General features: G+C 45.5%; 1 protein-coding gene across 2 annotated transcripts; it reads right to left on the bottom strand.

The window, feature by feature from the left end:
* Nucleotides 1–2,959: 2,959 nt before the first annotated feature.
* LOC137327006 (claudin-14-like) lies at nt 2,960–23,243 on the bottom strand. Of its 2 annotated transcripts, none has more exons than XM_067992380.1 (3): nt 23,110–23,243; nt 10,411–10,584; nt 2,960–5,626 (listed from the first exon to the last, which is right to left on the bottom strand). In XM_067992380.1, exon 3 carries the CDS (start codon nt 5,495–5,497, stop codon nt 4,790–4,792), a length of 708 nt encoding a protein of 235 aa, XP_067848481.1. In that variant the 5' UTR covers nt 5,498–5,626; nt 10,411–10,584; nt 23,110–23,243; the 3' UTR covers nt 2,960–4,789. The 2 variants fall into 2 exon arrangements, with proteins under 2 accessions (XP_067848481.1, XP_067848482.1); XM_067992381.1 differs by lacking the exon at nt 23,110–23,243 and adding an exon at nt 11,530–11,560.
* Nucleotides 23,244–25,317: the final 2,074 nt, after the last annotated feature.

Consider the following 25,317-nt stretch of genomic DNA (forward strand, 5'->3'; position numbering starts at 1 on the left):
TTCAACATATTAGATGGGCCAAATGGCCTCTTTCCATGCTATAACCATTCTACGATTCTATGATTCCATGTGGGCAGCGGACAATTGAAAATCGGGGGTGGGGGGGGCACCTTGGCTGCCCATTGATGCCCAAGGCACGGCTGATGCAGTTTTCAGATGAGTCTGTAAATAAACAAGCATGTCCACCTGCCTGTTTTGGGCATAAAGCTACTTAATTATGCAAATTGGGATCATACTCCAGTTGTATGCCCCCAATTGCAACTTCAGCTTACAACAGAGAAGTAATTTTTAAAAACTTAAAGATACAATATAAAAGTTAATTATATTATAACATGGCTTTAGTTTGTCATAATTTCAAATGTCATATCTGAATAAAGAGATATGAAAAATAATAAATCCGAAGGTGAAGGGCTTTATAAAAACACTCAAGAAGAAAAAGTAACATATTTTTGCCTCAAAATTTATTGACCTTTTTAAAAAAAAATTGTGTATATAAAATCCAAAATATATAAATATTGTAACCTTTATTTAACAATCATAATGAATCTGTGTTTATGAATTTAGAGAAAAAATCTATGCAAAGAATGAGCATTTGAAGAAAAAGTGGAGATATGTAAATTGACAATAATTCGCACTATGGACATTAATGTCATTTTCAAAGTCCTCCCATATTATTATTCCACACTAGTGAAAATAAGCATCTTGATTTATAGGAATGACATAGGAATAATTGCAAACAGGATCTCAGTCTGTATCATCCATACACCTTCTACATGGAAGATACTTGTTATTTATTTACTTTTTAAAAAAGTACATTAAATGCTTCCCCTGCAGCTCAGTTAATATCTGTACAATCCAATGTGAAACTGAGGTACAAAGGCCAGGAAGTTTCCAGGTACGATTCCTGGTTTGTGTAGTTAGCCAATCTTGGCCGCACCAGAAGAGCTTTAGTTAACCTTAGCCCTGGAGTAGAGAAGGGAAAATAATTCATTCAATGCACCCATTCCAGATCACTACCTTGTGATCACTGCTGGAAAATGCGTGATTGAGCAGGTGTGTGTGTGTGTGTGTGTGTGTGTATATATGTATATGGATATTGGGTAAGGACAGTATCGGGCTTGACTATAGTGCTCACGCATAGAAAATGGTCAACTGGGCAAGGGACCGGAGAAGTGTGAGATAATACATTTGGGGAGGGCAAAGGAGTACACAATAAAGGGGACGATACTGAGAGGTGTAGAGGAACAGAGGGACCTTGGAGTGCATGTCCACAGATCCCTGAAGGTGGCAGGACAGCTGGATAAGGTGGTTAAAAAGACATACGGGATACTTTCCTTTATTAGCCGAGGCATAGAATGTAAGAGCAGGTAGGTTATGCTAGAACTGTATAAAACACTAGTTAGGCCACAGCTTGAGTACTGTGTGCTGGACCAGTTCTGGTCACCACATTACAGGAAAGATGTGATTGCACTAGAGAGGGTGCAGAGGTGATTTATGAGGATTTTGCCAGCACTGGAGAAATTTTAGCTACGAGGTAAGATTGGATAGGCTGGGATTCTTTTCATTGGAACAGAGGCGGCCAAGAGGAGATTTAATTGAGGAGTATAAAATTATGAGGGGCCTAGATAGCGTGGATAGGGAAGACCAATTTCCCTCAGCAGAGGGAGTCAGTGGCCAGGAGGCACAGATTTAAAGTAATTGGTAGAAGTATTAGAGGAGAGCTGAGGAGAATTTTTTTCACCCAGAGGGTGGTGGGGGTCTGGAACTCACTGCCTGAAAGGATGGTAGAGGCAGAAACCCTCAACTCATTTAAAAAGTACTTGGATATGCACTTGAAGTGCTGTAACCTACAGGGCTACGGACCAAGTGCTGGAAAGTGGGATTAAGCTGGATAGCTCTTTATCGGCTAGCACGGACACGATGGGCCGAATGTCCTCCTTCCGTGCCGTAACATTCTATGATTCTATGATTCTATGACCAGACGACAGCCAGTTCCTGTGGAGTCTTACCCAGCAAGGAGTCAGAGCCTTTAGAAAAGTGGAGACATAATCAGGGAGCAAATTGATTTGTCTCTTATTTAAAAAATAAGAACTTCCATAGAATAAAGCAAATATCTTACCAGAATCAGTGCATTACAGGATGGTTTTAGTTATGAAAATGCTTCATAATTCACTCATGAATCTTTCAAAGCTTATGAGATGAACCCAGAATGTACTAACTATGTCTGTGACGTCATATACAGGCTTGTTTCACAGAGAAAAAGAATGCTCTCTTTCACTTTGCAATCTTATATTTTCAGATGCTCAAATAATCCACAGGATTTTCTGTGCCATCACCACCCGATCAGAGTCAGGAGATGGAGCCTTCCACCAGCTCCCCGGCATGCACCATCACTACCAGGATTTCCTGGCAGAAGTTACGGCAGATGGTGAATAGGATTGTCCAAGTATGGGCAGAAATATTCAAATCATGTGTTAATAGTGGGAATACATCATACAATGTACATCCCATCATTAACACCGTAGCAATGCAGGGCATCAGGAATGCTGCTATATTTCAGGCGTCAAACATTGGGGTGGTGGGGGGCTTTCAATTGAAAGAGCCACCTTGTCTAGTGCAACCGATTTCAGAGTGATCATTTGGACAAGAAAAAGCAGGGGAATTTTTTTTTAAAAAGGAAAGTTAACTGGAAAGTCAGGTCACAGAGAATTTCCCTCTGCGTATTAGCGGTACTATATGAAGATCTGCAGTTTCTGAAGCTCGTGATAGAAGTGTGCAAGCTGTAGGTGTGAGGGAAGACTGCCAAAAAACAGAAAAGCTTAAAAACAACTAATCATTTTCAAAAGGTATTCAGAGGGCACAGGAAGCCCGAGATGGTGGGAAACAGGTCACACGTGGGAGGGGAAGTGGCAGGAACAACCTGAAGAATTAATCTCTCAGAGAAAAAAAAGCACACAGGAAAGTTTCACGAATTGTTTATTTAAACACAGGAAGGAGGGAAACTGAAGCAAGGAAATAAAACAAAACAATGAGTAGTTATTCCAAACTTACTGTTATCCAGGAAGAAAGTTAGGAATGTTGGCAGTATCCTGGAGATGGGAGACTATCCGAATAGTGCAGTGGTAGATATAGTCATAGGTATCTGCAACTTATGGAGCGAATGTAGTTTCTTCTAGTGGTAGAAGTGTGTAGCTGCATGTGTCACGGTGATGATGCCCAAATAGGGAGTGTGTGACATATGTAGAATGGCAGCCATTTCCCTCCCACCCCCCACCTGAGGTAGGTGGTGCAAATACCACCAGGACCCTGCCACAATTATGTTAATGAGCTTGAACCCAGAAGATCTGCTGGATACAGCACTACAAAGCCCACCCCGAAACTCATCCAGCAGGTTTCCCACTGGATCGGGAAAATTCATCCTATGTTGCCTCCAAGTGAGATGCGCAAGAAATAATCAACTAACCTTGAAAGGAGGGAACTCAGAGACAACCTCGTGGAAGTATACAAGGTAGTAAACAGTGCAGATAAAGTAAACCCAGAATACTAAACTAACCTGTTATTGTATGACAAGGGGGCACAGGTTTAAAATAGTGAAAGGCAAATTTCAGGACTAGTGTCAGGAAGTTTTTCACACAAAAAACATGACATGGAGTTCCATGTAGAATACTGGAAGGAAAAACCCTGGAATCATTGAAGAAGCAGCTACTTGCTGTGATGGGACTGTAGGGTCTTTCTGGATGAATAAGCTGATGGGCTGAAAGATCTTGTTAGAAACCAAACATAAGTTCTTTCACACCTAGTTCATTGTTTTTTCCTCTATCACCCACCTGACCTCTCTTGACCCTTAACTCAAAAAGTTGCAGCTGACTTGGGTTTTGGATGCTCATATGTTTTTGTAGTACAGATACGTGAAATATAAATATTACTATGTTCATAAAGTAGTCTTATCAATTTTTAAATGAGACTTTTGAGAAAACAAATTACCTTATCTCAAATTCTAAATGACTCGTTCAGACAGAAAAGTATCACAAAAGCAAGCTTAGAAATCAGTGTGTGACCTGTTGAACTGTGCCGAACAAAATTAACACCGCAAGGCAACATATTCCTTTTGATACCCTTCTAGTTTCATGCAAACTGAAAATCTGGGTTGAAATTTGGATTAAAAAAATTAACCTTCAAATCTGATTTTTCTAATAAGCACCAAAAGCCAATTTAAAAATAAAATACATTTTCTATTCACAAACTTTGCACAAATTTTACACAGAACCTACTTTTAAGTTAATAAAATATACATAGACTCTGAAACCTTTTAAGTTAATAATTAAATACATATACTTGTTTTAGTTTCCAGAAAATCTGTACAGCAAAGCAATATGTTTCCTGTTAATCTGGCATAAATATTACTTAATTAGCTATAACCAAGAATGCATTATGGGCACTTATACCCAAAGACCAGGTCAGATCACAAACCAAATGTCAACATTGCATTCAATGCCAGTAATTTACAGTTGTACAGTATAGTCATAGCTATATTGAAATGTATTTTTTTACACAAGGTAGGATCAATGAAAACATGCTACTCTTACGAAACCCACTGCCAAATGAAGTGATTTGGTTCTTCACTTAAACTAGAACCCTCCAGTACATTTTTTGTTTTTTTCATGAAGTGCAGAACAAATACAATGTAAAATACATTACATCTTGGAGCTTCGAAATAAAGTGTTTCATTTCTAGATCCGGTTTTATAAAAACAAAGGAGGGTTTGAATTAAAGTCTCTCTTTGTTATACTCACACATAGTCATGTATACGATAACCACTATGTGAAGCTGATGTTTGTGAGGTTGGGTGGTTGCCCTTATAAACAGCTGGTAGTCTGCAATGGGGTGCAGTCTGTACGAATGAAGGCTGTTGTCGGTAGGGCCTGTCATTCCTCTGCTGAGGACAAGACAGACAAAGGAGGGCCCCTCCAACAAGAGTCATGCCCGTTGACACAAAGCCAATGTACAAAGCCTCTCCCATTTCATATTTGGTTCCAGGTGGAAGCATTGGGTTGTAGAAATCTTGTATTAGATCATTTGTTGACCAAGACACTGGAATGAGGCACATGATGCCAGCAATGATGTAGCAGACTCCTCCTAATATCGCAATGTGATTCTTGGATGAAGATTCTTTGAAGCACACAGTGCACTTCATACCCATGACAGAAATGCAAGTGGCTAGCGCGGAAAGCAAGCAGGAAATTACCATCATAGCACGTGCTGCCTGGAGGTCTCGGGGCAATGCCAGCTGCGAACGGTGGACTTGACACTGGTACATGCCGGTACTTTGCCAGACACATTCCATCCAAAGTCCTTTCATGAACTCCATGGCCGTGATGATATCGGCGCCCACATGTGCCGTTCTGCGCCAGTGTGGTAAAACAGTGGCGATCAATGTTCCAAATAGGCCAAGGAGGCCGAGAAAAAACCCAATGATCTGAATTCCCATGTTAGCCATTTTGGTCTAAACTTTGCCCCGTTTTCTTTCTTCTTGACAGTAGTTACAGGATACAGCAGCAACACCAGCTTTCCTGAGAATGTGCTGTTTCTGTTGTGTGTAAAACTGATGCCAACCTATTAACAATAACTGGAATAATAAAAGTTAAACATTTACCAAATGCAACCTATCAGAATTGCATACTGCTTAATAATTAGCATATTTGCTTAACTGCTTAATAATTAGCATACTTGCTTATGAATTTGTTTCTACTTATTTGAATAGCAAGGTAGCATTATATCTGAAACCATACTTAAAGTTTTGATAAAAATCTCTTAACAGTGGATGTTGAACATTGGTAAATTGGAGCTCAAAGGTTGATTGTTTTTAAACTAATATGTACTTTCTAATCCTATTAACTAAGCTCAGAAAATATCTAAGCAGAAAAAAAATTAGGAGTAGGAAATGACATAGAAACGTAGCAGAATATAACAACCAGGAAGATGGACTGTCTAAAGAGATTCTTGTAAATATTAAATAAGATGATCAAATCACAGAGAAGCAAGGGAAAAGAACTGTTAGATTTAAGGTTTTACTTTCTTATTGTACTTCTTATCTCAAACAATACCGTGTATGACTGTAACCATGGCTCCTGTAGTTCCTGATCATCCTTGGCCTCTCCGCACCTAAGACAACATTGCCCATTCTGTCCTCCTACAAGGTCTACTTCCAAAGTACTTATTTCTCCTGACTTCTTTCTGACTCAAAGTAGGCCCTACATTGCTGCCAATGGCTTCTTACATAAGAACATAAGAAACACGAGCTGAAGTAGGCCATACGGCCCCTCGAGTCTGCTCCGCCACTCAATAAGATCATGGCTGATTTTTGACCTCAACTCCACTTTCCTGTCCGATCCCCATATCCCTTGATTCCCCTATATTCAATGACTCAGCATCCATAGCCTTATGGGGTAGAGAATTCCAAAGATTCACAATCCTCTGCGTGAAGAAATTTCTCCTCATCTCAGTCTTGAGTGGCCGACCCCTTACCCTGACCCCTAGTTCTAGACTCTCTAGCCAGGGGAAACAATTTCTCTAGTAAGACTTCTTTACTCTTGTACACCAACCCCATTGCAATAAAGACCAACATGCCATTTGATTTCCTAATTGCCTGCTGTAGCTGCATTCTAACTTTTTGCGTTTCTTGTACGAGGACACCCAAGTCTCTCTGAACACCAACATTTAATAGTTTCTCACCACTTAAAAAATATTCTGTTTTTCTATTCTTCCTGCCAAAGTGAGTATCCTCACTTTTCCTCACATTATACTCCATCTGCCACCTCCTTGCCCACTCACTTAATCTGTTTATATTCGTTTGCAAACTCTTTGGGCTCAATTTTGAAATGGTGGCAGGATGGCAGCAGGGTCGGGGTGGTGGGGGGTGGGTGAAGGTGTGTGTGGCAAACCCGAATAAAGAAAACTTACCTTTTTCGAAGCAATCGCAATGTAATTGATGGTGATTAAAGTTGATTCTGGGATTGACAGACTTGCTGCCGACAGGAGCTGCAATGCCGAGGGGGGTGGGGGGGGAGAGAAAGAGAGAGAGAGAGAGACGTCATCCGGCACTGGAACAGAGAGTGGAGGGCGCTGAAGATCGGGGGGAAGGGAGAGGGGAAGATCAGGGGGTGGGGGAGAGGGGGAGATCAGAGATGGAGACATCGGGGGCTGAGAGGGACATCGGAGAGAGAGACAACAGGGGCTGAGAGGGACATCGAAGAGGGAGACATCGGGGGAGAGGGGGACATCAGAGAGGGAGACATCGGACATTGGGGGGGGGGTGCAGGTGACATCGGTGGAAAGTAGGTTTATTTTGTTTTTTAACTTTGTGCAATGGTTTTTTATTTATTTTATTTACTTTGTTTTTGCCTGATCCGGCCCTTCACGCCTGGTTTCAGGCGTGAATCGGAAGCAGTGGGAAAGCCAAAAATCTTTAACTATCATCCCGCCGGCTTTAATTGCTGGCGGTACTTCTGCATTCGGGAAGCACACGCACACACAGGCACATCTGTGGGAAACCCGGAAGTCGGCAGGTTGGGGCCGGCTTCCTCACCCGCTCAGGATTTTCCCGATTTTTGCAGCCCCCCCGGTCCCCAACGCACCCTCAATTTCATTTGAAAATCGAGGCTTTTGTATCCTCCTCACAGATTGAATCCCCGTCTAGCTTTGCATCATCAGCAAACTTGGATACATTACACTCAGTCCCTTCATCTAAGTCATTAATATAGATTGTAAATAGCTGAGGCCCAAGCACTGATCCTTGTGGCACCCCACTAGTTACAACCTGCCAATCTGAAAATGACCCTTTTATCCCTACTCTCTGTTTTCTGTCCTTTAACCAATCCTCTATCCATGCTAACATGTTACCCACAGCTCCATGAGCCCTTACCTTATGTAACAACCTTTTATGTGGCACCTTATTGAATGCCTTTTGAAAATCCAAATATACTACATCCACTGGTTCCCCTTTATCTATCCTGCTAGTTACATCCTTAAAAAACTCTAATAAATTTGTCAAACATGATTTCCCCTTCATAAAACCATGTTGATTCTGCTTAATCATATTATGATTTTCTAAGTGCCCTGATACCACTTCCTTAATAACGGATTCCAGCATTTTCCCGACGACCGATGTCAGGCTAACTGGCCTGTAGTTCCCTGTTTTCTCTCTCCCTCCTTTCTTGAATAGCGGGGTAACATTTGCTACCTTCCAGTCTACTGGGACCGTTCTAGAATCTAGAGAATTTTGGAAGATCATAACCAATGCATCTACTACCTCTTTTAGAACCCTAGGGTGTAGGCCGGCAGTTTCAGGGGATTTGTCAGCTTTTAGTCCCATTAGTTTGTCCAGTACTTTTTCTCTCGTGATATTAATTGTTTTAAGTTCCTCACTCTCATTTACTCCTTGGTTCCCCATTATTTTTGGTATGCTTTTTGTGTCTTCTACTGTGAAGACAGATACAACATATTTGTTTAACACATCTACCATTTCCTGATTTCCCATTATAATTTCTCCTGTCTCAGCCTCTAAGGGACCAGCGTTTACTTTTGCTACTCTCTTCCTTTTTACATACTTGTAGAAGCTCTTGCAATCCGTTTTTATATTTCTTGCTGGTTTACTTTCATATTCTATTTTCTCCTTTTTTATCAATTTTTGATCATCCTTTGTTGGTTTCTAAAACTCTCCCAATCCCCAGGCTTATTACTCTTCTTGGCAACATTATTGGCCTCTTTTTTCAATCTAATGCTATCCTTAACTTCTTTAGTTAGCCATGGGTGGATCACTTTTCTTGTGGAGTTTTTATTTCTCAATGGAATGTATATTTGTTGAGAATATTGAAATATTTCTTTAAATGTTTGCCATTGCTTCTCAACTATCAAACCCTTTAATTCCCCCCAAATCATCTCCTCTGCTTGCGCAGGCACCTCCCATTTACTATAGGGGCCCATTCTTGACACTCTCGTCTTCATTATCTATAGGCAACTCATCGGTGACATTATCCAGAAAGCACGGGGTCAGCTTCCCTGTGTATACTGATGACACACAACTGTAACTTGCTACCTCCTCTATTGACTCAAAGGTTGTTGAGACACCACATGCTTGCTTTCAAAGCCCTCCTATTTGGACATGCCTTCAGTTCTGCATCCTTCGTGTACAATGTGCTCCTTTCTTTCTTATTAGAAAGAGATATCTTCCTGCACGTAAAGAGTGCTGCATAATATAAGTTGCTGCTATTGCTGTTATCTACTTTTTATTTCCACATGTAATTTCTGCCCATTGGAAAATCTCTAGTTGAATATCATTGGGAAAATGCTGTGCTGTTGCAGAGTGGCACAAAAGAACACTAGATGGGGGACTACTGCAAGTCACTTTGTCACATCTCCGAGCAGTCTGATATTGCAACATTGGCAGAGGCCTCAGTGCAAATTATAGGCCTGCCCTTTAAACTGGGTATGGCACAAGCAGACACTACAGAGGGGGAAGTAGGGAAAATAATAAATATTTAGAGAATGCTATGAATAATAAGAAATTCATGATATTTACAACTGAGAGGGGATATATTCTCTCTTCATTAATTGTGGCTAAATCATAAAGGAGAACAAGTTTACAATTTCACTACAAATGAAGAATCGTAGGAAGTTGTCCCTAAGTCTTTGAAATGTTTTTGGACTATTATTCCCAATAATTTTCAATTCAATATTGTGTAATTTAAATGTCCCACTGCTTTCATTGGATAGGGAGCAGGCTTTGCTCAGCAGTTTGAGAAAATTACACTCTTCCCTGCACTGACATTAACTTATCAACGCCTTAAAGTAATAACACGCAGGGGAAAAATGAACAAACATTTTCAAAAGTCCTCAGATGATCGCAGACAGCGACCTCTGCGCCCACTTCTTGCAGACCACTCGTGCTGGGTCCCACATCACAGACCAAAGCCTAGTAAAGTCTTGGAACCCTGTGAAAGTGTAGTGTTCAAAGCATCTATTGAAGTCTTGGTAGCCACCACTCCAGAAGCCACCAATGTCCTTAAACGATCTCCCTATGGTCCTGATGCTGCAGCAATCTCCTGTCACAATCTCCAGGTTGTTCTGTAGACTGTGAGAAACTTCCTGTAATGTGTTGCAGATACGGGTAATGGACCTCTCCCACTCATCCATCATCTCAACCATATGCATGGAAATCAACTCCACTACCTGCTCATGAGATCGATGCTCCTGAATCATTATTCTTTTGAAGACCAGGCCCCTGAGATCTGAGTCCCTGGGGTGCTCAACTGAGGATGGTTGTACTGCCCCCCCCACCCCTCCATGGAGGAACAACACTCTCCTTCTCTTCCATTCCCAGGTTTTCATTCTCATTAGTGCTCAGTGACTTACCCAGTGACAACCCTCCTGACTGTTTAACTAATTCCTTGCAAGTTGATGTCTCTGTGCTGGTGCTTGCGCAGGTAAGATACCAGGATGGAATTGGTGAGAATGTGGCAGCAGTTGTTGGTCTGGAATTCCCCGAGCAGTCATCGGAGTGTTTTTCCTCTTCCTTCAAGGCACTCTCTATAATGCAAAAGACAGAAGAGCTTGTTTAGCTGTGCACACAGTGATATTTGTCCATGAAGAAATAGCAAGTGAGTGTAAGGACATTGCAATACTTTAAGAACAAACAAGAAGCTGAAACTACATGTGATGAGCCTTGTCTAGCCTTTACCAACCGTTTTTTTGCCAGTTCACCTCCAACCTAATCCTCTCCTATAGGCTCTCTTGTCTGTCTGCCTAATAAATTTTACACCTTCTCATCCTGCGGATTAGGGTTTTCAGTGATGATGGTCCATCCTCAGTTGTCCTTCTGTGGCACTGGTTCTATGTCCTTTTTTCCTTTGGGGAGAAGACAATGTTACAGGCCAATGAGTATCATGGAGACTTGCCCCATATGAAGTCAGGCATGCCATGATGATGAGAGGTGAAGGCACCTTGTCCTTTTAAATGAAGTGTCATTGAAAATTAGCAGAAGCCCTTGTGACAGGCTCAGCGAGTTGAGAGAGTGGTTTTGAATAATGAAGATGCTTAAGTGTACCATCCTTGTGAGATCATTGAACCTCTTCCTGTATTGTGTGGCAGTTCTTGGCGTGGTGGAAGTCACTTCTGCCAGCAGCACCTCCACGGATAGATCGGAAACTCTGGGGGTCCTTACAGCTGCTGCTCCTTCTGCCATGTTACTGAGGAGCAATGTTGCTGCCTTTAACTAGCTGCAGACTTTAAAAGGCTGCATCAGAATGGTATCCTCCTTCCTCCCAGTGGCCAGTAAAAAAGGCAATTGAGGGTTCTGTGAGGATATTGTGGTGAGTTAGCAGCGGTTTCACATTGGTGGGTGTTAGGACTGATCTACTGCAAATCTGCCAGTGGGAGGAAAGTCTAGCAACTGTGTTTAGGAATCAGAGCAAGGTCATAATTTAGGGTTAAATACAGATCAAAGCAAAGAGCAAAAGTGTGTAAAAGACATACCTTTGTCGCAGCACATTACCCATAAGAACTGAACTTAGCTGTGTTATTGAGCCAAGGAGCTCCTTAATGTGTGGTATTGCTCTTTGCAATTTATTTTTAGATGCGAATACACATGCTATTTATAGATTTCTGAGCAACTTAAAACCAGCACTTAGAGGGTAATGGTCTCAATTGATTTCTGTACTCTTGACATTTCGCATGTTTAGTCCAGGGTTTTCGTCAGTTCCTACTGCCTCTGGCGATAAATAATTAACTTTCACAGTTTTGCATTTTCCACATCATTATTTTCATTCATAATAAAAACAAAAAGTGCTGGAAATGCCGGAACTGGCTGGTTCTGATGAAAGATCCCACCTGAAATGTTTATCCTCTTTCAGATTCTAATTGATCGGCTGTGCATTTCTGGCATTTTCTGCTTTTAGGAACATAGAATCATAGAAAGGTTACAGCACAGAAGGAGGCCATTCGGCCCATCGAGTCCGTGCCGGCTCTATGCAAGAGCAATTCAGCTCGCCCTACTCCCCTGTCCTATCCCTGTAGCCCTGCAAACTTTTTCCTTTCAAGTGCTTATCCAGTTCCCTTTTGAAAGCCACGATTGAATCTACCTCCACCACCCCCTCATGTCACCTTTGGTTCTTTTGCCAATCACCTTAAATCTATGTCCCCTGGTTCTTGACCCTTCCGCCAATGGGAACAGTTTCTTTCTATCTATTCTGTCTAGACCTTTTATGATTTTAAATGCCTCTATCAAATCTCCTCTCAACCTTCGCTGTTCCAAGGAGAACAACCCCAGCTTATCAAACACCTTTTGAAAGTCCATATACACCACATGAACCATATTGCCCTCATCGATTTTCTCTGTTACCTCATCAAAAAACTCTATCAGGATAGTTAAAGTTAAACACGATTTGCCTTTAACAAATCTGTGCTGGCTTTCCCTAATGAATCCACACTTGTCCAAGTGACTGTTAATTCTGTCCCGGATATCATTTCTAAAAGTTTCCCCACCACCGAGGTTAAACTGACTGGCCTATAGTTGCTGGGTTTATCCTTACACCCTTTTTTGAACAAGGGTGTAACTTTTGAAGTTCTCCAGTCCTCTGGCACCACCCCCGTATCTAAGGATGTTTGGAAGACTATGGCCAGAACTGCCGCAATTTTCACCTTTACTTCCCTCAGCAACCTAGGATGCATCCCATCCGGACCGGGTGACTTATCTACTTTAAGTACAGCTAGTCTTTCTATTATCTCCTCTTTATCAATTATTAGCTCATCCAGTATCTCAACTATATCTTCCTTTACTGAGACTCTGGCAGCATCTTCTTCCTTGGTAAAGACAGATGCAAAATACTCATTTAGTACTTCGGCCGTGCCCTCTGCATCCATGAGTAGATCTCCTTTTTGGTCCCTGATCGGTCCCACCCGTCCTCTTACTACCTGTTTACTGTTTACATTCCTGTAGAAGACTTTTGGATTCCCTTTTATGTTTGCCACCAGTCTATTCTCACACTCTCTCTTTGCCCCTCTTATTTCCATTTTCACTTCCCCTCTGAACTTTCTATATTCAGCTCAACACCATCCAGGACAAAGCAGCCCACTTGATTGGCACCCCATTCACCACCCCAAACATTCACTCCCTTTACCACTGGCACACCGTGGCTACAGTATGTACCATCTACAGGATGCACTGCAGCAACTCACCAAAGCTTCTTTGATAGCACCTCCCAAACCCGCGACCTCTACCACCTAGAAGGACAACGGCAGCAGGCACATGGGAACAACACCACCTGCACATTCCCCTCCAAGTCACATACCATCCCAACTTGGAAATATATCACCGTTCCCTTATCGTCACTGGGTCAAAATCCTGGAACTCCCTTCCTAATAGCACTGTGGGAGGACCTTCACCACCCGGACTGCAGCGGTTCAAGAAGGCGGCTCACCACCACCTTCTCAAGGGCAATTAGGGATGGGCGATAAGTGCTGGCCTCGCCAGCGATGCCCACTTCCCATGAACGAATTTTTAAAAAAGCCTGGTTCTCATTTGTGTTATCAACCTGACATCTTTTCATATGCCCCTTTTTTCTACTTCCTCTTACTCTCTATCTCTTTTGTCATCCAGGGAGCTCTGGCTTTAATTGCCCTATCTTTCTCCCTCGTGGGAATGTACCTAGAATGTATCTGTCAGATATTCACCACTTGAAGGAAAATAGAGGTTTTAACTTTTATTTTAATTACTAATTTGAATAATAATGGTGAAGAAATTATTTGAGTTGACTCAATAGTGACCATGACCTTGGAGGTACATTATGTGTCTCATCTTAATACCTATGCCCTGTTTACAGTCAGAATTTTGTTACCAGTGTATCAGGATTTGAGTTATTGACTGTACTGAAGAGTGAAAAACAACTATAATGTCAGGATACAGCCCTACATTGATGTTTTCTTTTAGTTGAGATATCTAGGTGAAGAATAAAGACCCATAGAACAGACACGGTTAGAAAAAAAGGAAAGCAGATGAGATTGATCAAGAAGGAATGATTAGGTACTAATAAACAGAAAAAATTCACATACTGGAGATCTGAAATAAAAATAGAAAATGCTGGAAATACACAGCAAGTCTGTCAGAAAAGGCAGGTTAACATTTTGGGTGTAGACCATTCATCAGAACAAATTTGATGAAGAGTCTACACTTGAAAGATTAGCCTGTCTTTTCTCTTTACAGCATCTTCTGTTTATATTTTAGTAGTGATGCTCAGCTCGGATGTTAAAAGCCGAGATTGGAGAAGCAAGACTGAGGGAGGTAGGGACATAGGATTATGTGAATAGGCAAGGACTACCTCTCAAATTGTTACAGTACTATCTAAGAACATAAGAACTTAACTTGGTAACTTGCAGCCATGGCAAAAGTAATATTCAACAGATGATCCATTGCAATATTAAAGATGATGTGGAGATGCCGGTGATGGACTGGGGTGGACAAATGTAAGGAATCTTACAACACCAGGTTATAGTCCAACAATTTTATTTTAAAATCACAAGCTTTCGGAGATTATCCCCTTCACCAGGTGACGAAGGGGATAATCTCCGAAAGCTTGTGATTTTAAAATAAAATTGTTGGACTATAACCTGGTGTTGTAATATTAAAGATGATTGACAAGACAAAGACAGATTCCCCGCCTGCTATGTTCCTGATCTTTGGTGATGCCATCAGAAAAGTGGTAGGCCCTTCTTCCCGGAAGGTATGGAAGATTAGCTGGCAAGCCACCCCTTTCCTGCCCCAGCCCTCAGCCCCGTGCTATTCTTGTGTACCTCATAGTAATAGGCTCCTAACTAGCACTGGCGGAAACCTGGGGCCCGATTTTACCAGGCCTGCGGGTTTCCAGCGGGTTGGGTTTCGGGAGCGTGGTCAACACGCTCGGTGAAATTAATGGGTTGCCCGCGCGATCGTAGCAGGCAATTCACTAATGGGATCCAATTACCTGCTCCTCCGGGCTCCGCGCTGCGCATGCGCAGTACGATCTGTCAGCTGGAGGCTCTCTAGTTAAAGGGGCAGTCCTCCACTGATAGATGCTGCAACCAATAGAACACATTACAGCATGGAGCAGCCCAGGGGGAAGGCTGCTCCCAGTTTAATGATGCCTCACCCCAGGTATCACCAGATGGGGTGAGGAGGAGGGGGAGGACAGAGATCTTCCACCTGGCGGGCGGGAGGAAGCGGCCTGCCTCTGCCACCAAGAAGGCCTGACTCGAGGTGGCAGAGGAGGTCACCTGCACCACCAACATATCGTCCACCTGCATACAGTGCAGGAGGCGCTCCAATGACCGCAGTAGGTCAGCCACAGTGAGAACACGTAGTCTTTCCCCTACACTCCGTCTGCCACAACACTTCCCCCACCCCACATCTCCTTCGGCACCGCCAACACCACTCTGTCACATCACCCCTCATACCCACTCAAACCCCATCCTCATCTTACCTGCACCTACTCACCTCGCGAGTACTCACCCCGCCACTAACACGCAACCCAATCCTCATATAATCTCATGGCTCTATCCCATACACACCCTCTCGTGCATCTCCCTCACGGCCAGCCTCACTCAACCTGCCACCACCTGTACTGCAGCCACAGGGCATGCATCACATATGTGCAGTAGGAAGCGTAAGGCAAACGTGTCGTGAGCATGAAGGGGATGCACAAGGGTGTCTGAGGGTTTGTCATGGGTGTTACCTATATTGAATTTCAGAACAACTCACATCACACATTATATTGGCACCACCACTGCCATGTCTCCGCGAATCCTGTCTGGTTTGTGCAATAATGCCCGCTCCTGGGTTTCACTATGAGGACCCACCACTGATGCCACCCATTGTGTCACTGCAGAGTAGGTGCAGGTGTATTTGCAGGGCTCTTCCGCACAGACGACTGAGAGACATCGGCGGTGTACCCGGCTGCACCCTGGAAGGATGCGGAGGAGAAGTTGTGGAGGGCAGTGGTGACTTTGGCAGCGACAGGTAAGCAGATGGTGCTGGGGCCAGCCAGGAGCAGCTCGGCATGAAAGAGGCTGCAGATGTCCACGACTAAATGTCGAGTGAATCTGCGCCTCCGTGTGCACTGCTGCTCGGAGAGGTCCGGGGAGCTGCGCCTCGGTCTGTGGACCCTGTGGCGAGGGTAGTGCCCTCTGCGACGCGTCTCTCTCTGCGGTTGCCCTCCCTCCTGCTGTACAGGTGGATGTGTCACAGCACTCTGTTGTGGAGCTCCACGTGTCAGAGGTGGACGGCGTGGATGGCGAGGCTGGTGATGCTGTTCGCCCTCCGAGGAGGTCATGACTGCAGCTACGACGGCCCCCATCCGCAATATGTACATTTGAGGGGGTCCGCAAGGTAGGCACATGTCTCCGGACCCCGGGGTGAGTGTGCAGGTTGGTGACTTTGACCGTCAGGAGGGGGCTGGTGGAGGCCAAACTTTGTCCCAAGTGACAGAGCAGCCTCCTGCAATGGGTGAGGGTCTCCCCCCCACCACCTGTCAAATGGACCTTTGCAGCTGCCACAGGCTGACGGCTGCAACACGTCCAGTTCAACTAGGACTGTTTCCCCCAGTGTGTGAAACAGTCCCATGTTTCTTCAAAATCACACACAGTCCCTTAATCAGGTCAGTTAATGATCTGAACAAGCAAAATAAATACACTCAAGTGGCATCCCGCTGGCTTTAATTGCCTGCGGGATTCCCACCAGCGGGGGCTACGCACGCACCCCCGCACGTCATCGGGGAACCCGGAAGTGGGCGGGATCGTGGCGCGATCTGGTCACGTGCCTGGATATCGGGATTTTCGGGGCCTCCCCGCTGGAAACGCACAGGAAACCCGCCGGTAAAATCGAGCCCTTGGTAACAGTGTGAAATGATGCTCTCATTAAGTAGGTGCAAGTTCTGTTTGTCCCTATTCAGCATTGCTCTGATTATTCCTACCTTTCCAACAATAGGTTCCTTAAATATTAGCAAAAAGGTAGGGAAAATGCTGCTATGTGCTCGTTAAGACCCTGTTAAAATCATGGGAAGCTTGTGGACAACTAATGATCGTCAAGAAGCAAGCATTTAATTCCAGGACAAACCTGGTGTTAGTCATTGTAACAAAGGGGAAGATTTGAAAATAGCATAATAAAAATGGAGAGCTTTCGATAGAGTGAGACTATCCTCTTGGTTCTTGTTCAAACTAACGAAATTTCTGTTAAAAATCTTGCTAAAATTCCTGTTAATTTACACCTGGTTTATCAACCACTGTCGATTCAGAATGTCACACAGACATGAAATGTTATCAATCGATGCAAAAGTTAAAAGTGGTACTTTAAAGAGATACCAAGGCCAATCGGTTTTGCAGCACAGTTTGTTCAAATCAGACCTGTATTGCTGAAAGTGTGGAAGTACTCAGAATGCTCCGTGTCTGTAAATACTGATGAAGCATCTCCAATTGAAAGAGTCATGCTCCCAAAGAGAGAACTGGGGATCAGATAATTCATCAAAGGAATTGGAAATGTGAAAAAAAATTCAGAATTCCCAAACAATGGGAAATTGTTTGGGAAATGGGAAAAGTCGAGAAATTCTCGAACTCAGGGTGCAGTTCCGACGGAGTGGGACTTCGGTCCGCCCCTCTGTATCCACCCCACCCATGACCCATTTTCCTGGGTTGAAGCTCATTAAGTATGTGCGGAAGACTCCCAGCAGGATTCCCGCCATCAGGAAAGAGTCCACCAATGCAAAGGAAGAATCTTTGGTGGAGCTGCAGCAGGGCACCAGATGATCTAATGAAGGGCCTTAAAGGGACAGAAGGGTCTTGAAGATCTGAGATGTAGAACCATTGAAGGCCTTGGCGGATTCAAGGGTCTTCAACGGGCAAGACACTGGGGACAAAATGGAGGGAGAAGATGCCACTAAAAGGCTCTCTCTCTCTCCATGGGGGCATTTCAGGGCAGGTACTGCTGCTTTCTGGGCCCACTGCCACCTTTCCCACTCTGGCCCCAAAGATCAGTGGTACTTGGGGCAGAACAATTACCTCTGGGGACCTCCTAGGATCTATTCTCAGCCTCTTCCTGTTCCTTATCTGCATGCACGGGATGACCGTTCACATATATGCTGATAATACCCACCTAACCTATCCACCACTTCTACACCCCTCAACTGCCTCGGTGTTGTCTGACACCAAGGGCATGATTTTAACTTGGAAAAACGGGTGGGTTGGGGGCGGGGGACAGTAAAAGTTTTAAAAATCTAAAACCCACCCCCAACCCGCCTCCAACCTGCCCATTTCCGGTTTTAACACTGGCGGGATGAGGGCGGGTGACCAACCTGCTCTTAGGAGGTGGGTCGGTCACTGAAAGCTTTCAAGGAGGCTGCTCCATTTTAACAGATTTTTTGTTTTTAACCCCTGGGGGCTGGGATTCCCGCGGGGGCCACCTTCACGCCACGTGAGAGGAGGCAAGAAAGCCCAAAACTGCAGGTAAGTGCCTTTATAGCACAGCTTGTGGGCCCAGAGGAGCAGGAGTGCTTCTCCCAGGCCAAACAAGCCTACCTGCAGCTGCCCAACCCCCCACGATCTCTGACCCGCTCCCCCATGATCTCTGCCCTCCTCGATCTCCGACACCCCTGCGATCCCCGACATCCCCCATGATCTCCGACCCTCCCATGATCTTCAAGTCCCCTACAATCTCCGACCCCGCGATGACCCCCAACACCCCTGATGACTGACCCCCTGATGACTGAGCCCCCCGATGACTGATGCCCCCGATGACTGACCCACTGATGACTGAGTCCCCCCCGGTGACCCCCCAATGACTGCGCCCCCAATGACTGATCCCCCCAATGACTGAGCTCCCCTGATGTCCCCTGATGACTGAGCCCCCGATGACTGAGCCCCCTCGATGACTGAGACTCCTGATGACTGAGCCGCCATTGACCCCCGATGACTGAGCCCCCGATGACTGAGCCCCCCCGATGACCCCCGATGACTGAGACTCCTGATGACTGAGCCCCCATTGACCCCCGATGACTGAGCTCCCGATGACTGAGCCCCCCCGATGACCCACGGTGACTGAGACTCCTGATGACTGAGCTGCCATTGACCCCCGATGACTGAGCCCCCAATGACTGAGCCCCCCCAATGACCCCCGATGACTAAGACTCCTGATGACTGAGCCCCCATTGACCCCTGATGACTGAGCCCCCTGATGACTGAACCCCCCCAATGGCCCCTGATGACTGAGGCCCCCGATGACTGAGTCCCCCAATCGCCCCTGATGACTGAGCCCCCCCGATGACTGAGCCCCCCATTGACCCCTGATGACTGAGCCCCCTGATGACTGAACCCCCCAATGGCCCCTGATGACTGAGCCCCGAACATGCTAATCTCTAATCCATGTATTATACAATTATATCAATACAGCTACAGGTATAAGATCAAATGACAATGATGACTGAGAATGGCATGGGTGCAGGAGAGATTTTAAAATTAGTGCTGAGAAATTGTATTAATCTACACTGTGCAAACAGCTCAGTGAGGGTCCTAAACCACATCAAATTAAAATCTAAAATAACAGCAGAACATGAAGTGTACAATTCTCAGGTTGGATCAATGAAATGACAAAAACCAAAAATAAGGCACACTGTCCCAACACACAGGTTTACTGTTAGTGAACTAGCATCATTGGCTCTTTTCTGATAGTATTGCTGTGGATATGAAAGAAAGAAAGAAAGAAATTAAGAAAGAAAACAAAAACGAAAGACTTGCATTTATATAGCACCTTTCACGACCTCAGGATTTCCTAAAGCGTTCTACAGCCAATGAAGTACTTTTTGAAGTGTAGTCACTGTTGTAATGTAGGAAAGGTGGCAGCCAATTTGTGCACAGCAAGGTCCCACAAACAGCAATGTGATAATGACCAGATCATCTGTTTTTTAGTGATGTTGGTTGAGGAATAAATATTAGCCAGGACAAGGGGAGAACATCCCTGCTCTTCTTTGAAATAGTGCCATGGGATCATTTAGATCCACCGAAAAGGGCAGACACTGCGATACGATACTGCAGAAGATTTTCTTCTGTGCACTCGAGACCCATTTAAGTAATTGTGAGGCATGAGCATATTTTTTTTTATTCGTTCATGGGATGTGGGCGTCACTGGCAAGGCCAACATTTGTTGCCCATCCCTAATTGCCCTTGAGAAGGTGGTGGTGAGCCGCCTTCTTGAACCGTTGCAGTCCGTGTGGTGAAGGTTCTCCCACAATACTGTTAGGAAGGGAGTTCCAGGATTTTGACTCAGTGACGATGAAGGAACGGCGATATATTTCCAAGTCAGGATGGTGTGTGACTTGGAGGGGAATGTGCAGGTGTTGTTGTTCCCATGTGCCTGTTGCTCTTGTCCTTCTAGGCGGTAGAGGTCGTGGGTTTGGGAGGTGCTGTTGAAGAAGCCTTGGCGAGTTGCTGTAGTGCATCCTGTGGATGGTACACTCTGTAGCCACGGTGCGCCGGTGGTGAAGGGAGTGAATGTTTAGGGTGGTGGATGGGGTGCCAATCAAGCAGACTGCTTTGTCCTGGATGATGTCGAGCTTCTTGAGTGTTGTTGGAGCTGCACTCATCCAGGCAAGTGGAGAGTATTTCATCACACTCCTGACTTGTGCCTTGTAGATGGTGGAAAGGCTTTGGGGAGTCATGAGGTGAGTCACTCAACGCAGAATACCCAGCCTCTGACCTGCTCTTGTAGCCACAGAATTTATATGGCTGGTCCAGTTAGGTTTCTGGTCAATGGTGACCCCCAGGATGTTGATGGTGGGGGATTTGGCCATGGTAATGCCGTTGAATGTCAAGGGGAGGTGGTTGGACTCTCTCTTGATGGAGATGGTTATAGCCTGGCACTTGACTGGTGCGAATGTTACTTGCCACTTATCAGCCCAAGCCTGGATGTCGTCCAGGTCTTGCTGCATGCGGGCACGGACTGCTTCATTATCTGAAGGGTTGCGAATGGAACTAAACACTGTGCAATCATCAGCGAACATCCCCATTTCTGACCTTATGATGGAGGGAAGGTCATTGATGAAGCAGCTGAAGATGGTTGGGCCTAGGACGCTGCCCTGAGGAACTCCTGCAGCAATGTCCTGGGGCTGAGATGATTGGCCTCCAACAACCACTACCATCTTCCTTTGTGCTAGGTATGACTCCACCCACTGGAGAGTTTTCCCCCGATTCCCAATGACTTCAATTTTACTAGGGCTCCTTGGTGCCCTTAATGTCAAGGGCAGTCACTCTCACCTCACCTCTGGAATTCAGCTCTTTGATCCATGTTTGGACCAAGGCTGTAATGAGGTCTGGAGCCGAGTGGTTCTGGTGGAACCCAAACTGAGCATCGGTGAGCAGGTTATTGGTGAGTAAGTGCCGCTTGATAGCACTGTCAATGACACCTTCCATCACTTTGCTGATGATTGAGAGTAGACTGATAGGGCGGTAATTAGCTGGATTGGATTTGTCCTGCTTTTTGTGGACAGGATATACCTGGGCAATTTTCCACATTGTTGGGTAGATGCCAGTGTTGTAGCTGTACTGGAACAGTTTGGCTAGAGGCGCGGCTAGTGCTGGAGCACAAGTCTTCAGCGCTGCAGCTGGGATGTTTTCGGGGCCCGTAGCCTTTGCTGTATCCAGTGCACTCAGCCGTTTCTTGATATCACGTGGAGTGAATCGAATTGGCTGAAGACTGGCTCCTGTGATGGTGGGGATATCAGGAGGGGGCCGAGATGGATCATCCACTCGGCACTTCTGGCTGAGGATGGTTGCAAACGCTTCAGCCTTGTCTTTTGCACTCACGTGCTGAACTCCGCCATCATTGAGGATGGGGATGTTTACAGAGCCTCCTCCTCCCGTTAGTTGTTTAATTGTCCACCACCATTCATGACTGGATGTGGCAGGACTGCAGAGCTTTGATCTGATCCATTGGTTGTGGAATCGTTTAGCTCTGTCTACAGCATGTTGCTTCCACTGTTTAGCATGCATGTAGTCCTGTGTTGTAGCTTCACCAGGTTGGCACCTCATTTTTAGGTACGCCTGGTGCTGCTCCTGGCATGCTCTTCTACACTCCTCATTGAACCAGGGTTGATCCCCTGGCTTGTTGGTAATGGTAGAGTGAGGAATATGGCGGGCCATGAGGTTACAGATTTTGCTGGAATACAATTCTGCTGCTGCTGATGGCCCACAGCGCCTCATGGATGTCCAGTTTTGAGCTGCGAGATCTGTTCTGAATCTATTACATTTAGCACGGTGATAGTGCCACACAACACGTTGGATGGTGTCCTCAGTGCGAAGACCGGACTTCGTCTCCACGAGGACTGTGCAGTCGTCACTCCTACCAATACTGTCATGGACAGATGCATCTGGGACAAACATGATGGGAAATTGAATAACACAAATAGATTGACCAATGTAGAGGGGGCCATTAACAGTATTCATGGAAATGTCCATTGTCTCCCCAGCTGATGATGAGAAGACAGCAATGGGATGGGAAAATGCAATTGGGATGTTGGAGAATACAGCAGAGAGCAGGGGGATGCAGCGAGGGATGGGAATTTTCAGGAAAGGAATGGGAAGATGAGATAAGAAGGCAAGAATATTACATAGAATTACATCGAATTTACAGCACAGAAACAGACCATTCGGCCTAACTGATCTATGCCGGTGTTTTTGCTCTGCATGAGCCTCCTCCCACATTACTTTATCTCAACATATCCTTCTATTCCTTTCTCCCTCATGTACTTATCCAGCTTCCCCTGAAATGCATCTATGCTGTTTGCCTCAACTACTCCGAGTTACACATTCTCACCACTCTCTAAGTAAATAATTCTATGTATTTCTATGTAAAATGTATTATCCTAGAGAAGATACTGTGAGGGACACAGGAAGTGGCCCAGCAATGTTCATAAAGGTGCAGCAAAAGAGCAGGAAGATAACATGAGGGGAGATTTTTTTTTTGTCAAAGCAGTACTCAATTTAGAACATAAATAACACCATAGCTGTTTCACATGAAAGACACTGTTATAGAAAGTCACTTACCAATGCCTCAGACTCTTTAGAAATGCTGACGTGTTAGTACCTGACCATCACGAGGACCGTTTAGCCCCATGTCCTAAATGAAAAGTCAGTGTATTCGAATAAACTACCAGATCCTGTTGATGGAAAAGCAGAACATTATGTTCTGTTTCAGGCAAACATGTGCAACTGACAGAAGGAGCTCGCTCTTGATTTGCAAGAAGAATCTGCTGGCAGATTTCACCTTAGCCGACAGAAACTGGCAGCTGCTAAATTATGGACAACATTGAAACAGCATAAACAAATCCTTTTGACACTTGCCCTGTTCATTGCCCTGTTGGTTGAATAATGTTGATAAGAGTCAATATTATGAACTAATTAGTTACATCGAAGGTGGAATTTATTTTTATTTATGATAGGAGTATGATAACTCTTTTGTATAATACGCTGTGATACCATGATTGTGAGAATCTGTGATAAAGGGCGCTAAATTGGGCCATGTAGCGCCCGTTATTTCGGTGCTACACGGCCTCTCTGACATCCAAGATGCTGTCTTGGATGCGCACGCACGTTTCCAGCATGATGTCCGCCAGACGCCATCTTGGTATAGGAGTTAGCACAGGCGCAAATACCGAACGCTGGAAGCATGTAAAGTAGGGAGAAAATGCGTGGAATCAGTGTGCAACCCTGATTTAAAGTGATAGACATCATTTTCGACCTTAACGCTCAAGTCAACGCACAGTCTTAACCCCAACCATCTGAATGTGTCTTACAGTGCCTGAAGGACCTCCCGCCAGTGCTATTTAAAGGGGCCATGCAGGTGTTGCAGGTTTGTTCCTGGATTATTGCTTCTGGCTGCTGGAGGAGTAGGAAGTGTTTTTTGAAGCTCCCTATTGTTACTGAGAGTTCCTGGACTACATTTGAGAGTGGTTTGGCAGGTACTGCCTTATGGTTCGGAAAGTTACAATCGTGGTTGAACAACATTCCTGCCAACCATGGGCAGTCTGCTAGGGCTCCCACTGGGCATTGAGCATGACTGGGAGCATGCAAAGAGGCCACGCAGAGCAGGTCAAGCTGCGAGGAGACGGAGGACGAGGAGGCGCAGGGCACTGAGCAGGAGGCCCTACCCAATGAGGGTCTTCCGGGACCAATTCTCTTACCTCAACATGACCGAGGAGAATTGCTTCCGACGCCTGAGGTTCACCAAGGAAGCCGTCACCGAGATTGTCAACTAGCGTAGCCACAACTGCAGCCTCAGAGCAGGGCGAGGACAGCATTGCCTGTGGCTGTGAAGGTCACCATGGTGCTGAATTTCCACGGCTCAGGAGCATTTCAGGCCTCTGCTGGCGACTGGAGCAACATCTCACAGTATGCAGTGCACTGCTGCATAAGGGAGGTCACAGACGCACTGTACCAGATGAGGAACATCACCTTCCCTCTCCACAGAGACAAGCAGAACGAGCAAGCACAGGGGTTTGCTCGCATTGCTGGCATCCCCATGGTGCGGGGTGCTATTGACGGCAAGCATATTGCCCTGCGTGCCCCGCACATCAACTCAGCCGTCTTCGTCAACCGAAAGAGTTTTCACTCCCTCAACGTGCAGCTGGTGTGTGACCACACGCATCGAATCATGGAGGTCGATGCCTGCTATCCTGGGAGCAGTCACGATGCCTTCGTCATGCGGCAGTCCAATGTGCCAGCTATCTTTCACCTGACTTGGCAAGTCAAAGGCTGGCTACTGGGCAACAAGAGCTATCCCCTCACGCCATGGCTCATGATACTGGTCAGGAATCCACGCGCACGTGCACAGTAGGCCTATGATGAGAGCCATGCTGCCACACGCAACATCGTGGAGCACACCATAGGCCTCCTGAAACAACGCTTCCGCTGCCTAGACCGGTCTGGAGGAGCCCTGCAGTACTCCCCTGAGCGGGTGGGAAGATTTGTGGTGGTCTGCTGCATGCTGCACAACCTCGCCATCATGAGGGACCAGCCTTTGCCACCAATGACTGGAGAAGACCCTAGCCAAAGGAGGAGGAGGAGGCTGAGAAGGAGGAGGAGGAAGAGGCTGAGGAGAAGCAGGAGGAGGAGGAGGAGGGGGTGGAGCCGGAAGAGGAAGTGGAGGAAGACGCAAGGGTGCAAAAGGAACCACACGCCTTGTCTGCAAGGGCTCTGTGTGCTCGCCTGATCCGTGCCCGCTATCAATAATTTTAACTACATCCCCCAACTCAC

The sequence above is a fragment of the Heptranchias perlo genome, chromosome 11, assembly GCF_035084215.1.
Source record: "Heptranchias perlo isolate sHepPer1 chromosome 11, sHepPer1.hap1, whole genome shotgun sequence".
Lineage (NCBI taxonomy): Eukaryota > Metazoa > Chordata > Chondrichthyes > Hexanchiformes > Hexanchidae > Heptranchias > Heptranchias perlo.

What these genes read in the sequence shown, in the direction of transcription:
- LOC137327006 (XM_067992380.1), bottom strand. Translation starts at nt 5,497, where the DNA reads ATGGCTAACATGGGAATTCAGATCATTGGGTTTTTTCTCGGCCTCCTT.